Raw genomic sequence first — 17,038 nt, 5'->3', positions numbered from 1 at the left:
TCAAAGTGGGCCCCCCCTACTCCCAATACCAGGTTCCTTGATCAGGCATTGAGTGCCTTTGAACGAGGGACTCCACCACCACCCCCCCACCCCACCCAGGAGTCCGCAGGCAAACACACCAGGGTTTGCTCGTCATGCTCCCCACATGGCGAGCTCCCATCGCTGGGTTTATAAATAGTGCCCTTAGCCTCAATTGGCAGTTGGGTCAGGAGGTCCTCCACGGGCCTTCTCGCCATAGTTTAATCCAGGTCGAGGTGGGAAGGGTGCACAGCCCCACCTATCACCATCCTGCCTGATTAAATGTCCTCCTGTGCCATGGGGGAGGGCACAGAATTCCACCCATTATTTCCTCTGGTGGGGATATCAAGAACGAGGGAATATAAGTAACATTGCCTGTAAGCTTCACCGGTGCACAGTAATCTGGAATGTACTCCAAAGTGCAACAAGCTGGCACACACAACCAATGTCCCTTTAAGACGCACACATGGCAATTTTAAACTGACAGTGCAAAGTAACAAACAGGTCACACACAACAAAGAATAATTTGAGGCAATATTAGACATAATCTTAAAATTAGAGCTAGGCTACTCAGGAATGCAGGGAGCACTTTTTTCACACACAGCTTTGTGGAACTCCAGACCTCGCTCTCCAAAAGAGCTCCCCATGGGTGCTGGGGTCACTTGAAGCTTTCAGTACAGAAATTGAACGAGAAGATCAGCCACAATCTAATGGAATAGCAAAGCAGGCTCAAGGGGCTAAATGTCCTACCTCTGTCAATGTTCCAGGAAAGATTTAAGAAAAAAACACTGCCAGATGTTGTCATTGGAAATGCACCTGCATCTGAGAATCCAATATCGAGGAGAGTCAAAAATCAACACATTCCTAAATGCTACAATCGGGATAGAACACGGATTGATCACATTTCCTTCCATCTTAACTTTCCACCTTAAACTGTACTGAAGGGAGTGGCTGAGCAACTCATATGCATTACATCCATCTCCCCCTTATGTCCATTGAGCACTTTGAGGGTGGGGATATTTTGAAGGGGTGGGGGCCTCTGTGGGGGTTTGAGGAGGGTGCTGCTCTTCTCAGGTGCCCCCGGAATTCTGCCCAGCACACTACCCATGTAGCTCAGAACCACATCTGGCAACTCTATGTGTGCACAGAGTCATTACGAGTTCTAATTCAACTATAGTTTTTATTAAGCAAAATAAAATATAACCTGAAGCAATGGTAACATTTGAGAGGGCAGAGTTATTAGATTACAACTTGGAGCTCACACTCTGTAAATCAATGCTTCACTTTCCATGTCCAGCTAGAGTCACATGGGTTGAAATCGTGCTGAGCTACATTGACATGTTCCTGTGAAAATCCTTTATCCTCATTTTAACAATGTTCTTCAGTCACTGACAGGGTTCAATGGTTTAAGATCTAAGCGACAGGAATGGACAGACCAATTTCATACAAATATCAAACAGTACAATCTAATTCCTTCCATGAAACAGTCCTAATTTGAAGAGGTATTGTCATCTGACCAAATGTCTGACCAAATAATGACTGAGTGCCATTTTGCTTCGTTGAGTTCTCTTGCATGTGAGTCTATTTTAAGGTACACAATGAAAATGCTGTTATAAGAGGTGAAAAAGTTTTGATCTGCTGTCAATCACAGTCAGATGTTTCATTAAGTGAGGCTAAGTCAGAGCCTCATTCCAGTGGCACAATATCAAGGGAATTATTATAAATGATCAGTCAGCCAGCTCATTGGATAACATGGTATCTCAATAATTGGCCTTAGGTACAAGCTGTTGAAATGTTAGTAAGGGGATCACATTTATTTTCTTGCTGCTCAGAAGGATCCCGATTGCCATCACCAGCTTCAACATGTGTGTAAAAGAACATAAATGAAGATAGAGACATTCACTTTGTGCTCATCAAGGTGAGATGTTAGTGCTGGAGAATGGGATAGTTTCCATTTTGGAAGCTACAGTATCAAAATGAAGTAAAGCTCCCTCTACAATGTCCCAGCAACCAGTTCCGGGACAGACACAGCACAAGTTAGATATTGAGTAAAGCTCCTTCTACACTGCCCACAATGTGTCACTTTACCATCTCAAAGGGTTTTTTTTTTCCTTTTTCCCTTTCTCTGTGATTGCCAATTTAGTACCAAATAAAAACAGTTTTGTTTGGCATCTCTCTGTGGGCTGTATTGGGAATGTTCAAAATTCATTTCATAGAATCATGTAATTATTCGGCACAGAAGGAGGTCATTCCGCCCATTGTACCTTGTGCCAACTCTGACAGAACTATTCACTTTGCCCCTACCCTTTCCCCACAGCCCTCCAAGTTTTTCCCTTTCAAATATTTATCCAATTCTCTTTTCAAAGTTACTATTGAGTCTGCTTCCACCACCCTTTCAGGCAGTGCATCCTGGACCATAACAATTTGCTGCGTAAAAAGAATTTTCCTCACCTTGCCTCCAGTTCTTTTGCCAATCACCTTTAATCTTCTCCTCTGGTAACCCACCTTTCTGCCACTGGAAAGAGTTTCCCCTTCTTTACTCCATCTAAACCCGCCATGATTTCAAACAGCTCTATTAAGCCTCCCCTATTCTCTAAGGAAAACAATCCCAGCTTCTCTGGTCTCTCTGCATAACTAAAGTCCCTCATCCGCTGTACTAATCCAGTAAACCTTCTCTGCACCTTCTCAAAGGGTTTGATATTCCTGAGTTGCACACAATACTCCAGCCGCGACCTAATCAATTTTTATTAAGGTTTAGCATAACTTCCTTGCTTTTGTACTCTCCATGTCTGTTTATAAAGTTAATGCTCCCGTATGCTTTTTTAACAGCCTGTCCTGCCACCAAAGATTTATGCACTTCAACCCCAGGCCTCTCTATTTCTGCAACTCCATTAAACCATTTAGTACCATTTAGTTTATGTTGCCTCTCCACATTCGTCCTGTCAAAATGTATCACTTCACACTTCTCAGGTAGAGCCGTTGTTAAGCCACATACAATGCACTGATCAGCCAGGGCAAGCTTTATCCCTTACAGCCAACAGATGAAGGAGGCTTTTTATCTGGATTGGAGTTGAACCGGGTCTCTGTGCTGAAGACATTATTCAACTTCCGGATCCAAGACATCCATAACCAGTGTATGGTTTCACAAAAATTAACATCACAAGGTGGCTGTTGGTATGCTTCAGTGATATGATGGTGCAGCTATTTTCTTGCAGGTCGTGACTTAAGCTGAGGTGTCGTCAATGGGTGGGGACAACTCTTCTGTATCCACACATCCTGACAGCACGTATTCTTTGTAAACAGGGGGCATCAGATTGCTTTCATAAATGGAAACATTGCTTGGTTTACCCTTCCCCAACATTGCGATCAGCTGTGGTACTGCCCCCAAATGAGATCAGCTAATTCAGCAGTGCCTGGGGGAGGGGGAGATGGGGGTGGGAGGATGATGAGACTCCTCCGCTGATTTGTTGTCTATCAAACAAAAGTGTCAAAGTGTCATTTTAAAGCAAGGAATGTGAATTTTGTCCATTTTGATCCTCTTTCCAATTCTGTTGTTATGTCACTGACCTAGAAAAACAAGGTGTCAAGTGAAGCATTTTTGGAATTATAGGTTTTTGGGCCTGATAGTTGCGGAGTCAAGAATAATCTGTGGACCTTTGAAAATAGCGGGTGAGACCGGGATGCGGAATTTATGCCCCCATTTCCAATATGTCCAATTTTTGCCAGCAGGAGGAAGGGAGATGGGTGTGTTTCACACAGCAGGGAAACCCAAGCTCAGTAGGGCCATTTGAACTTAGTGTTGATTTCAAACAGACCTCATTTTGGCTGTTGCAAGGACTTTTACCAACATTGTGGGAGCCACAAATTGATGGAGTAAATGTAAACTCTCTTGAAGGATGTATAAAGTCTGTTTAGGTGTCATGGTTTGAAGTATTTTAAATCTCCCACTCTTTAAACATGGAACAAAAAGACTGAAGCTATCAGTGAGAGTTAAAAAAAACTCTGCTGCACTGCTTTGATTGACAGGCCATCTGGCATAGGTTAGAAAAAAAACCATCTGGTCATGCAGTTTCAATCAAGTTCATTGTTGACATTTGCCTAAGGGCTATTATTAGTTCACTATGAATGCTTGGCTGGGTTTCAAAAGCCACTATTACCTCAGCAGGGGATTCATAGTTTGATTGACATTTTAAAGAGGCTATTAAAGGATTGGCTGTCTTTGATACAGGGTCTGAATAGAAGTTTATTGTTTTAATAAGAAATTAACCACTTGAGGATATTTAAAAGCTTTGAATGGGTTACTTGAATGGGAATTTTTTTTTCACTATCAAGTGTGTATGATGAGAGCGGTATTAGATTGTTATAAATTTATTTTTTCATCTCCACATGGCTCCTGCGGTCTGCCCATGGTAGACACTGGGCGAGGGGCTATGGGGTTACATGGGGATATGAGGTGCATGTGTGGTGGTTGGGGACAAGTTGGCATGGAGGTGGCATGGGGTATGAAGGGGCATGGGGGGGTGAAAGGGTATGAGGAGTGAGGGCTAGAGGGCCGAACAATGTCTAAAATGACTTTGACGAAGTCCCAGAGAACTGAGGTGGGCCTACTCAGCAGTCTCGGCACCACCCACCCATGTGGCCACCTAGGATCTGCTTCCGGGGTTGGCAGACCCAGCTCTATCCTACCCCAGCTCCCCAGAGCAAAAATTAAGTCCTAAGGGACCCTTTAAACTGAGGCGGGTCTGCCAAATTGGGAAATTTCCTGACTCCAGCTATCGGCCTCAGGAGCAGAAATCCAGCCCTTTGTGTTACTAAGACATCAATAATAAGGCACTTGTATTAATCACATGCAGCAACTTCCTCCTTGTAGGTAAGTTACACATAATGCACCAGTTACATGTAACAAGCTGGTCCATACAAGTATGTCACATGCAATACATTGGTCCATACAGGCATGACACATGTAGTGCACTGACCATACAGATAAGATACATATAGATAAGTCAACATGTAACACATTGGACTATACAGGTAAGCAACATGTAACACATTGGTCCCATTGTGGGTAAAGCTATAAAAACAGTACCATTTTCCACAAGTGCATTTCTTAAAGAGTCCAAGCACCATATACAATGAGGCTCTGGAAACCAATCCAGATCATTGCACTAGTTATATATTCTAAAATATCATGCTCATCAGAAAATAGTGTTTATGAATATACAAAAATATTGGATATGAAGTTCGATTTGAGGTTGGAGAATCGGAGATTTGGGATGGGATTGGAGAAGTTCAGGGAAAATCAATAAAATTCTCCCAGGGATCAGTGGCTATTTCCAGTAACAGTAAGACAACAAATTTGAGGGTCCCTGGAATTGGAACATTTCCTCTTTGGGAGAAGGTAGAATTGTCAATATCTGAAGGGACAGCTTTCAATCAGGCTGGATTTTCCTTGGTGAATGCATTGCTTCTTCCCCATCAGTGGAATGATTCTGAGTTGTCCGTCCTACATACAGCATTAGACGGCAGTGACTTTAACGCAATATCTGTGCTCTAACAACAGTTTCCAACACAACTCAGCTGGATGTACAAATCCATATTAAACGAACAGCCTGCTTGCAATCCCTATTCTGCAAACCTTTGGTACTATTTTGTTTCTTTGTGTTTTTCTGATTTTGGTAATTCCATACATCTGGTACAAATTCTTATCTATTCAATTTTGGTCCTTTGTTTTCCATATGTCTGTGGCTAATTAATAAACATTTCTCTTTTTTTAAAAAATGGCTTTATCTTCCTTTCTTCCCCTAGTACTTGCCCTCGGAGTTTGGGCTCCAGGTTCGATGTTCTCTCTGGCCTCCGTTGGGCAACAGCTCCATTTCGAACTGATGGCACCCGCTGCCCAGAATGTCCGGCTGCCCACTTCGCCAGATCTCACGAATGATACGCTCTCTCTCCTCCAGCAGCTGGGCGCGCTCCAGCTCCTCGGCAGAAGTAAAGACGTTCACATTGGAGCTGGTGTGGGTCTGGGCATGGTTGGCCAGTGTCAAGTCCGTCGTTGTGGGCGGCACACTGTCCAACTCGTCCTCCTCGTCCTCCTCCTCCTCATCCTCCTCCTCGCTACCTTCCTCAGCCTTCCTCTTGACTGGGGCAGCAGCCGCTGTGCGAGCGTGGCAGGATATTCGGATGACCAGCAGGCAAAGAGTCAGGATGAGGCCAAAGCACACCCCAGTGATGAAGTACAAGGCAGCCTTTTCTGGGTTTACTGCAAAAAAAGGAAGCATTGCACAAGTTAGACTCGATCTTCAATGATAATCTCCCAGCAGGGACACATGAATTCTAAAGAGCATCAAATTGCAGTTTGCAGAAGCTTTCAAATATCAGAAGGGTTCTATCAGTCTCCCATTGTAACTCTTACGGAACTTGCAAGTAAATGGCTGCAATCAGAGCTTGGTAAAACCTCTTGCCGAATTGCAGGCTTTTTCTATAAGCGATATTTTTTTATTTTTCAAGGTAATGGCCCGAGTAGTAATATCACGCTTTCCCAGCTGGTCAGGTGTAACTTTGACCACTAACTGCAACCTTACTGTCTCTCAGGGCTCAATGCACCAGAGTGACATCTTTATTACCTAACCGGCCATAAGACCATAAGACATAGGAGCAGAAATTAGGCCATTCGGCCCATCGAGCCTGCCCTGCCATTCAATCACGGCTGATAAGTTTCTCAACCCCATTCTCCCGCCTTCTCCCTGTAACCTTTGATCCCTTTACCAATTAAGAACCTATCTATCTTCATCCTAAATACACTCAATGACCTGGCCTCCACAGCCTTCTGCAGCAATGAATTCCATAGATTCACCACTCTCTGGCTAAAGAAGTTTCTCCTCATCTCTGTTCTAAAAGGTCTTCCCTTTACTCTGAGGCAGTGCCCTCGGGTCCTAGTCTCTCCTACTAATGAAAACATCTTCCCCATGTCCACTCAAACCAGGCCTTTCAGTATTCTGTAAGTTTCAATTAGATCCCCCCCCATCCTTCTAAACTCCATCAAGTATAGATCCAGAGTCCTCAAACGTTCCTCATATGTTAAGCCTTTTCATTCCTGGGATCATTCTCATGAACTTCCTCTGGACCCTCTCCAGGGCCAGCACATCCTCCCTGAGATACAGGGCCCAAAATTGCTCACAATATTCTAAATGTGGTCTGACCAGAGCCTCATAAAGCCTCAGCAGCACATCCCTGCTTTTATATTCTAGTCCTTTCAAAATAAATGCCAACATTGCATTTGCCTTCCTAACTACCGACTCAACCTGCAAGTTAACCTTAAGAGAATCCTGGACTATGACTCCCAAGTCCCTTTGCACTCCAGATTTCTGAATTCTCTCCCCATTTAGAAAATAGTCTATGCCTCTACTCTTCCTACCAAAGTGCATGACCTCACACTTACCCGCGTTGTACTCCATCTGCCACTTCTTTGCCCATTCTCTTAACCTGTCCAAATCCTTCTGCAGCCTCCCCGCCTCCTCAATACTACCTGTCCCTCCACCTATCTTTGTATCACCTGCAAACTTAGCCAGGATGCCCTCAGTTCCTTCATCTAGATCATTAATGTATAAAGTGAAAAGTTGTGGTCCCAACACTGACCCCTGCGGAACTCCACTAGTCACCGGCCGCCATCCTGACAAGGACCCCCTTATCCCCACTCCCTGCCTCCTGCCAGACAGCCAATCTTCTATCCATGCTAGTACCTTGCCTCTAACACCATGGGCTCTCATCTTACTGAGCAGCCTCCTGTGCGGCACCTTGTCAAAGGCCTTCTGGAAGTCCAAGTAGATAACATCCATTGGCCCTATGCTCTCTCCGAAAGCCAGTCCCAGGCAGAATTGTGCTGACAACTCATGCCCACCAGGAACTGCGTTGAGACCTTTCCAAATGCATCCAGTTTTTAAAAAAAGATTGTTCTTGGACATCACCAGCAAGGCCAGCATTTATTGCTGTTTCTATTTGTTCCTTGTGCTGGTGGACCTTCTTTGCAGTGATTTGATACAACTGAATGGCTGGCTAGACCACTTCAGAGGGTGGTTAAAAATTCAACCACATTGATATGGGACTGGATTCATGTAGAGACCAGCAACATTTATACAAGCGCTCCTCCAAGTCACAACATCCTGACTTGGGAAACGTATTGCCTGCTCCTTTACTGTCACTGGCACAATATCCTGGAACTCACTCCCTACCAGTACCATTTGGGAGTAACTTCACCACATGGACTGCAGTGGATCAAGAATGTGGCTCAGTGTCATTTTCTCAAGAGCCACTTAGGGATGGGCAATATATTTCAGTCTTGCCAGTGATGCCCATATCCCAAGAGTGAATTTTTTAATAAGCCTGGACATGTGTGACAGGGTACCTTCCTTCAAAGGTTATGGGAGCATAGGATTTAGGAGCAGGAATAGGCCATTTGGCCCTTTGACCTGCTCTGCCATTTGATAAGATCATGGCTGATCTGGTTATGACCTCAACTCCACTTTCCTGTCTGCCCCCATAATCCTTGACTCCCTTGTCTATCAAGAATCTGTCTAACTCAGCCTGGAATAAATTCAGCCCCCACTGCTCTCTGCGGAAGAGAATTCCAAAGACTAATGTCCCTCTGAGAGAAAAAAATTCTCCTCATCCTTATCTTAAATGGGGGACTTCTTACTTTTAAACTGTGTCTCTTTGTTCTAGTCTCCCCCATAAGAGGAAACATCCTCCTGGTATCTACCTTAACAAGCCATAAGTGAACCAGTTGGGTTTTTGTGACAATCTGACAACTGCATGGTTTTCTTTACTGCCATCAGCTTTTCCTTTCCAGGTTTTTTTTTAATAAATGAACTCATCTTCTCAAACTGCCATGTTGGGATTTAAACTCACATTTTCTGGATTGTTAATCCAGGCCTCTAGGTCTAATAGCCCACTAACATAACCCCCTACTGCTACAATGAGGGACTGAATGCCTCAGTAAGTTGGAACACTAGCCTTTCATCTCTTCATCTCCTCTGTGGGAACAAGTTGTGAAAAGCATGGGCATGTTTTGATAGTGTGTATCGAGCTGTACGTTCCCATTAACATCAAAATGAAAATAGTCAGTGATGGGGGATGGAAGACTTAAAATGCCAATTTTTTGCAGTTGGTCTCTGCATTAAGAGGTGTCACCTTTCATGGATGAGATGAGGTGTAACATGCCCTTGAAGGTACCTTGTAACTGAGTTCTTCATTAAGTTTTGAGGTACTAAAAGAAGTTATTGAAGAAGACACATTCAGCAGTATTTGGATTAAATGGGCAGTTAATTCTTTTCACAGTTTGACCAGAGTTTCTGAAACTGCAACAACGATATTCACATTTAAACAGTCTTTATGGGTAAACATACATTTCCAAGCCAGCGGGTTTGTAGGCGGGGTTGGGGGGGGGTTGGTGAGCGTAAAATTTCTCGGATACCCTTCCTGCCTGGGTTCCCGCCCACCCTTGCCCCAGTTGAAGTCCTGAAGTGGCTAGTTATTGACCACTTAAAGGCCATTTCCCAGCCAGCCTCAATTTCCAGACTGCCAGGAAGAGTTCCATGACAGGGGGGAGGCCCAAAACCCGGGTCAGGCCTCAGGTGGGGAGGGGCTGAGGGGGGCCTCCATCAACAGCCTCATTCTAACATCGGGGGACACCACTCCCCACAATGTCCAGTACCTGCAGGTCCTCCCTTCCCTCTGACCTCTCCACCCATACCCCCAACCCTGCTCTGCCCAACCCCTGCCGGGCCCCACCTCCCCATCCCACCCTCAGACCCCCCCCAAAACCTACCTGGTCCTGGAATCCCAGGACTGAGGCTCTGGGGACTACTTGCAATCCCAGTGCTGTCCACTGCATCTTCTGAAGCTGCAGGGATTAGAGAGCTGCCAGCCAATCAGATTGATCGGCAGGGCTTTGAGATTGGACTTCCCCCCGAGTGAGGGGCGCAAGTCCCGTCTCCAGCCAATTAACGCTTGTTAAATGGCTGCTGAGCAGGCATAATCAGCGGGGATGTGCTCTCTGCTGCCTCTCCGGATGGTGGGAAGAGATACCCCGCCATCTTAGAAATCCTGGCCTGTGAGCAGGTCTGCTGAATTATCGGCCTTTTGTGTGGTTGGGCTGAAGTTTATTCAAAATCTACTGAAACATGTTTCCTTTCCAATGGAATTGTTTAGATTCAGGTTTAGACTGTGGGGAAGTAGCCCAGGGGACAGGGGGGGAGGTGGGGGGAGGGGGTGGCGGTGGTCAGAGGGAAGGGGTGGTGGGAGGGGGGGGGGGGGGCGGGGGTGGTGGTGGGGGCGAATGGAAACCCAAAGCTGAGAATTTCCTTGACCTGGGCCTGGTTTCACCTAGTGGCTGATACATCAGGGAAGATGAGGTATACTGATCTCAGCAGTGAACACGAGGCCTGCCAAATAAAAAAAAAGCTGCCTTTTGAGCAAACCAGCCACTTTGCTCGTTGCGCAAAGCCTTTTGCTGTCGGTAATGCCAGCCGACACAGGTGGCTGCCCAGGGCCTGCCAGTGCCACTTTCCATTTCCCCCCTGCTCTTGCAGATGGTAAAGATGCATCAGCAACTGGCGGTGGCTTGGAAATCAGAAAATCCCCCCAATTAACCTCACCCAGCTGTCCCCTCCCCTCCCAACTCTCAGCCCATGATACTTCAGCGAGATGAGGAGTGAGGGGTCTCGGCAGATCCATCGCAGAGCTTACACTGGGGGAGATGGCTGACGGATATTCAGAGTCCTTATGGTAGAGGAGGCTACATGGACAATCCTAATCTGGTATCAATGTAACTAGGTCAGTAGCACTCTTACCTCTGAGTCAAGTCCCACTCCAGAGACTTGAGAATATAATCCAAGTTGACTCTCTAGTGCTGCACTGGCTATGAAAGGGTTTGCAACATTTGAAATCATGAAAGGTGGGATATAAATGCAAATTTTTCTTTATTCTTTTTTGATATTGCCTTAACCAATATGCTTGTGCAGTTAGAAGTGGAGGACATCACATCATGGTCTGGAGTAAGAAACCTAACTCTTTGTTTTTCCTTACCAAGCCCGGGTACGCTCAGGCCAATTGTATTGCCGACACTGATAGCAGCTGACTCAGGAGACGAAGGAGGTTTTTCTGATCAGCATAACTTAGTGTCAAAGCACAGAATGCACACTGATTACCTGCTGACTGCACCAAGAAAGGTTATCGGATAAGTGTAGACAAAGAAAAGCTGCTCGCATTAGCTGAAGGTACAAGGAGTACGAGATACAGATTTAAGATTTTGGGCAAGAGATGCAGGGAGGATGTATTTAAACACAGTGAGTTGCAATGGCCTGGAACTCACTGCCTATATGGGTGGTGGAAGTGGAGACAAGCAATGATTTCAAAAGGAATCTGGAAGGGCACTTGAGGGAAATAAATCTGCAGGGCAACGGGGATGGAGCAGAGCAATCGATCTACAGAGAGCTGGCATGGGCTCGATGGGCTGAATGGCCTCCCCAGGCCATAATGGTTCTATGACTTTTTTTTTAACCAGCTTTAAGGGAATAAGCAGCAGTGAAAGTTCAGCACTGTAACCCAGTCCTGTGAAAGTTTATGTAAATGTACATGTTGTATGCGCATGTTTTGTGTATGTGCGTGCATGCGTGTGTATTCTTGTGTCCTCATTGCTTCCCCAGAAGCCCACATCCTGACACATCCAACCTATGGGCTTGACATTTGCCTAGTGTCATGGAACTTTCAGGTGTGGTTTCCAAGATACACAGAGTAACTCTTTCGAGTACAAACCCATTTCCATCTGTTTCAGATGAAGTTACATTGTTCCACAGTTTGCCATTGTGAGATTTGAACTCTCGATCTCAGGGTTACAAACCCAGTACCATAACCACTTGGCTATTTAGGCCAAGCTCAAGATACACAGAGTAGTTGCAGGTGCCAGGTACTTACACTTAATTTGCATATAGGCTTGGATGCTGTTGGTGATGAGGGTCACCTCTGCCTTTGGAATATCCATTCAGTTCGGCAGTTATCGGCAGATGAGCCAACAGGTCAGCTTCAGGAAACGTTTGGTCTGAAGATCTGAAAATGCAAACACATTGTAGTGAATTATGGCCGTCAAAGTGTACTGCCTCATCAGATACAGGGGTGGGTAAACACTCCCTCTGCTTGCATTCCAAGCATTGGCCATGGTTTTCATAAAGTTCTCTGCGCATTGAGTGGGGTTGCCAACACTGGCTGGACACATTCCTGGAGAAATTGTCACATGACCTTCCTCCACCAATCACCCGCCCAGTCAAACAACCTTTTTCCCACATCTCCAATATCTTAAACAGTAATGTTCAAATAAAATTTTAAAAACAACTTCATTTACTTACCCCTATGATTTTTCTCTTGGAATACTCTTGCAGAAATATCCAGGGGATTCATTATACATTTTGGAGACTCCAGGGCGATCCTGGAGGATTGGCAACCCTAGTATCGAGCTCAAAGGTTGCTGTCCATGTATTGGGTTAGGCAGGGGACCTCATGTGCATTACTTTCAGGTTCATTGTTGTCTGCATAATCATACTTTCTAGCAGCATTGCTGAAACATTGGCTGATGTTTCTTTCATGCCCTGGCAATCGTATATTGCTCCTCAGGGAGAGGTGAGCAGGCAGAACAAAAACTGGGGATGGAATAAGGGGCTTAATTGGTCAACGAGGCTCAAAACCACACCAGGGGGTTGCAGCCACTGAAGAGACATTGGTGGTGTTCCCATGACGATGCACAAAGCACAGCGAAATCTTCTAAGAGGTTGCAGTGCTGGGCATTATTGAGCTCAATTTGTTCAACATCTGTGTTGATTTTTTTTGTTGCGATTGCATTGCAATGGGAGTTTAAATCAACAAATATTTGCGCGAGGCCAATTTTATTCACAGTTTGTTCGAAAACCTGGTCCAGACAGAACATTTCCTGTCAAGTAGCTTTGAAGCAAAGAATGCTCAGAGGTCGAGACCCTTCTTGGTGATGCTCCCTGAGTGTTCGCACTGACAAATTGGATAACACTTAAAGAATTGGATCGAACCCCTGATAGACTGAAAGCACATATAGAAAAGTTTCTTGCCCCTTTTGGGAAAATCTAGATCTATTCTGGATCTCCTGATGAGCCCAGAGGTTAAGATACTGACTGAAATAAATCAACACAATTTTGGATTGGTCTCAAATGTTTCTGGGCAGTTTTCTAAAGTTACAATTGCTTTTGATGTAGAGGGGGCCTCTTAAATTTACAGCTGCACAAGTACTAAAGAAGGCAATGACTGGCTCTGTGAGTAAGTGTACTCTCTGGACTGTCTGTCTCCCTTCATTTAGTCCAACAGGTAGATCTACCTGTCTGCCTATAATGAGAATCCAAGCTAGCTTAAGGAATGCTTCTCTCTCTGATTCTTTTTCTTCCTGTCTCCTGTTAAGAGAGAGTGGATAGGATATTCCCTTTTGCAGAGAGGTCAATAACCCAGGGGTATGGATCTAAAGTAATTGGTAGAAGATTAGAGGAGAGTTGAGGAGAATTTTTTTCACTTAAAAGGGGGATTGGGGGTGTGGAATTCACTGGCTGAAAGGGTGGCCAAGGCAGAAATCTTTGTCATTTAAAAAATAATTAGATATGCATTTGAAGTACCATAACTGACTTGGCTACAGACCAAGAACCAAAATGTAGGATTAAGCTAGATAATGATTTATCAGCCAGCACAGACAAGAAGGATCAAATGGTCCCTTTCTGTGCAGTACATTTTCTATGTTTCAAGCCAGCGCATGATGACTGGCTTTCTGACCTGGCCAAAATCGAGAACCTGAATGTTGAGGAACTCCAGCTGTGCCATGCGATATGGAGCCCCATGAGTTGATAGGCAATTTTTTTTCCTTTAATCATTCATGGAATGTTTGCCCATCCCTAATTGCCTCTGTGAGGTTGGTGGTGAGCCTCTTTCTTGAATCACTGCAGTCTGTGTGTTGTAGGAATGCCCACAGTTCTGTTAGGAAATGAGTTCCAGCATTTTGACCCAGCCACAGTGAAGAAATAGTGATACAGTTCCAAGTCAGGATGGTGAGTGACTTGGAGGGGAACTTTCAGGTGGTGGTGTTCCCATGCATCTGCTGCCCTTATCCTTCTAGATGGTAGAGGAAAATTCTATATGTGACTGGCATCTATATGACCCCTTACTCTCTGACGACAGAAAGCAGGAACTTTGTCTATGGAAGTGCAAAGGAAGTTGCTGTTCCTGGTAAACAGGGTCACTGATGGATGGTGAGTGAAGGAGTTAAATTCCATTTCTATTTCATGGCATTCCAGAAATTTTAACTGGTGTTTCAGGAATTGGATTTTATGATTTAACCACTTATTTGCAAAATCTGGAAAATTAGTTACAGGCCTTAGTTACAGGGGTCGGAGGCTGAGCAGAACTTGGTGGCCCCATGTTGCCTGGGCCTGTGGAAAACAACTGGATGAGTATTCCCAATAGAAGGTTAGGGTGGACTTCTGCAGGATTGCTTGGTCTACCTTTGATAGGACAGTGAGAAAGTTAATTGAACCTTCAGGAGATCAGGAGAGTGGACAATAATCTAGATTTCACGTGGACAAATGGAAGTATGGGCTTGGTGGGTTGAGTGGCCTCTGCTCATCGCATGGGTTCTTCTTCTTGAGGAATATTGATGAGTCTAGTTTGTTTTCATTATAAACCAGTCTGGGGATAGGCAGGGGGCACATCACTGGGATTGTTCTTACCCTACTTCCAGTGACTGATGTTACGAGTGCAAGATTTTATTGGGTGGTTATATTTTTAACTGTCTCTGTTCATTCAAGAAAAAATGGAGTAGGTGATCTCCTATTAGTTCGGCCTTGCAATAAGCCAATGTGACCTTGTTGCCATGGGAATCAGAGGCCCAGGTTAAGTCCTATTGAAACCCAAGTACCAGATTTAACACCTGAACACAAAGTAGCTGTTCTTGCTACTTGTAGACTTACTGACTCAGCGACCCAGCGACAGTGAAGGAATGGCAATACAGTTCCAAGTCAGGATGGTGAGTAACTTGGAGGGATAATTCCAGGTGCTGGTATTCCCAACTATCTGCTGCCCTTGTCCATCTAGATGGTAGAGGTCGTGGGTTTGGAAGGTCCTGTCTACGGAGCCTTGGTGAATTCCTGCAGTGCATCTTGCAGATAGCACACACTGCTACTACTGTACATCGGTGGTAGAGGGAATGAATCTTTGTGGATGGGGTGCCAATCAAATGGGTTGCTTTATCTTGGATGGTGTCAATCTTCTTGAGTGTTGTTGGAGCTGCACTCATCAGGCAAATGGAGAGAATTCCGTCGCACTCCTGGCTTGTGCCTTATAGATGGTGGACAGGCTTTGGGGAGTCAGGAGATGAGTTACTTACCACAGAATCCCTAGCCTCTGACCTGCTCTTGTAGCCACAGTATTTATATGGCTAATCCAGTTCAGCTTCTGGTCAATGGTAACCCCCAGGATGTTGATAGTGGGAGATTAAGTAATGGTAGTGCCAATGAATGTCAAAGGGCAATGGTTAAATTCTCCCTTGTTAGAGATGGTCATTGCCTGGCACGTGAATGGCGTGAATGATGCTTGCCACTTGTCAACCCAAGCCTGGATATTGTCCAGGTTTTGCTGCATTTGGACATGGACTGCTTCAGCATCTGAGGAGTCATGAGTGGTGCCGAACGTTGTACAATCATCAGTGAACATCCCCACTTCTGAGCTTATGTTGGAAGGAAGGTCGTTGATGAAGCAGCTGAAGATGTTTGGGCCTAGGACACTACCCTGAGGTACACCTGCGGTGATGTCCTGGAACTGAGGTGATTGACATCCAACAACCACAACCATCTTCCTTTGTGCTAAGTATGACTCCAACCAGTGGAGAGTTTTCCCCCTGATTCCCATTGGCTCCTGTTTTGCTAGGGCTCCTTGATGCCACACTCGGTCAAATGCTGCCTTGATGTCAAGGGCAGCCACTCTTACCTCACCTCTGAAGCTCAGGTCTTTGGTCCATGTTTGAACCAAGGCTGTAATGAGGTCATGAGCTGAATGGCCCTGGTGGAACCCAAACTGAGCATCAGTGAGCAAGTTATTGCTAAGCAATGCCGTTTGATAGCACTGTTGATGACCCCTTTCACCACTTAACTGATGATGGAAAGTAGACTGATGGAACAGTATTTGGCCAGGTTGGATTTGTCCTGCTTTTTGTGTAAAGGCCAACCTGGGCAATTTTCCACATAGCCAGGTAGATTGCCAGAACAGCTTGACTTGAGGTGCGGCAAGTTTTGGAACACCGATCTACAGTGCTATTGCCAAAATATTGTCAGGGCCCATGGATTTTGCAGTATTCAGTGCTTTCAGCTGTTTCTTAATATCATGTGGAGTGAATCAAATTGGCTGAAGACTGGCATCTGTGATGCTGGGGACCTCTGGAGGAGGCCGAGGTGGATCATCCAGTCGGCACTTCTGGCTGAAGATTGTTGCAAATGCTTCAGCCTTATCTTTTGCACTGATGTGCTGGGACATCTTGTGTTATTTGGAACACAAGAACTGAGAACACAATGCTGAAAGGACAATCTTTAAGACTGATAGTCTGATGAAATCTACCCTCGTACACGTCCTAGGTGAACTACATTTGATAAATCTCAGCCAATAACCTAGCAGAAAATGGTTAACAATAAAAATTGCCCATTCTTTGGCTGTGTCACTCAGAGTGGGAATACCATATTGATGCAAGAGCGATTTCTCCCAGAGCTCCCATTAAATTGGAATTGGAGGGATGCTTAGGATCTAAATGTACTCAACTCAGTCCAGTCAGGATTGATCCCAGAATCTGCCGATTGGCAGGCTGTTTGTATCAGGATCCAATGTTCCTGTTTTATAACCAAGAGGGAATAAATCTGGGAAAGGTCTCCATGACCCTGTCTGTGACGCACTGCCTGAATCAGTAGGTGAATACCAAGAA

The 17,038-nt window shown here is 45.1% G+C and overlaps 1 protein-coding gene across 6 annotated transcripts in view; it reads right to left on the bottom strand.

Annotated features, from left to right (window-relative positions):
• Window positions 1–1,184: 1,184 nt before the first annotated feature.
• eva1ba (eva-1 homolog Ba (C. elegans)) overlaps window positions 1,185–17,038 on the bottom strand; it is a 92,681-nt gene continuing 76,827 nt past the window's right edge. For all 6 annotated transcript variants that reach the window (XM_041212877.1, XM_041212879.1, XM_041212881.1 and 3 more), the window contains 2 exons: window positions 11,989–12,120; window positions 1,185–6,277 (listed from right to left, as the gene is read on the bottom strand). In XM_041212877.1, the coding sequence (XP_041068811.1) occupies window positions 5,820–6,277; window positions 11,989–12,055 (525 nt within the window). In that variant the 5' untranslated portion in view covers window positions 12,056–12,120 and the 3' untranslated portion in view covers window positions 1,185–5,819. The remainder of the gene's footprint in view (window positions 6,278–11,988; window positions 12,121–17,038) is intronic.

The sequence above is a fragment of the Carcharodon carcharias genome, chromosome 19, assembly GCF_017639515.1.
Source record: "Carcharodon carcharias isolate sCarCar2 chromosome 19, sCarCar2.pri, whole genome shotgun sequence".
Classification (NCBI taxonomy): Eukaryota; Metazoa; Chordata; class Chondrichthyes; order Lamniformes; family Lamnidae; genus Carcharodon; species Carcharodon carcharias.
This window is presented reverse-complemented; position numbering and strand designations above follow the sequence as displayed.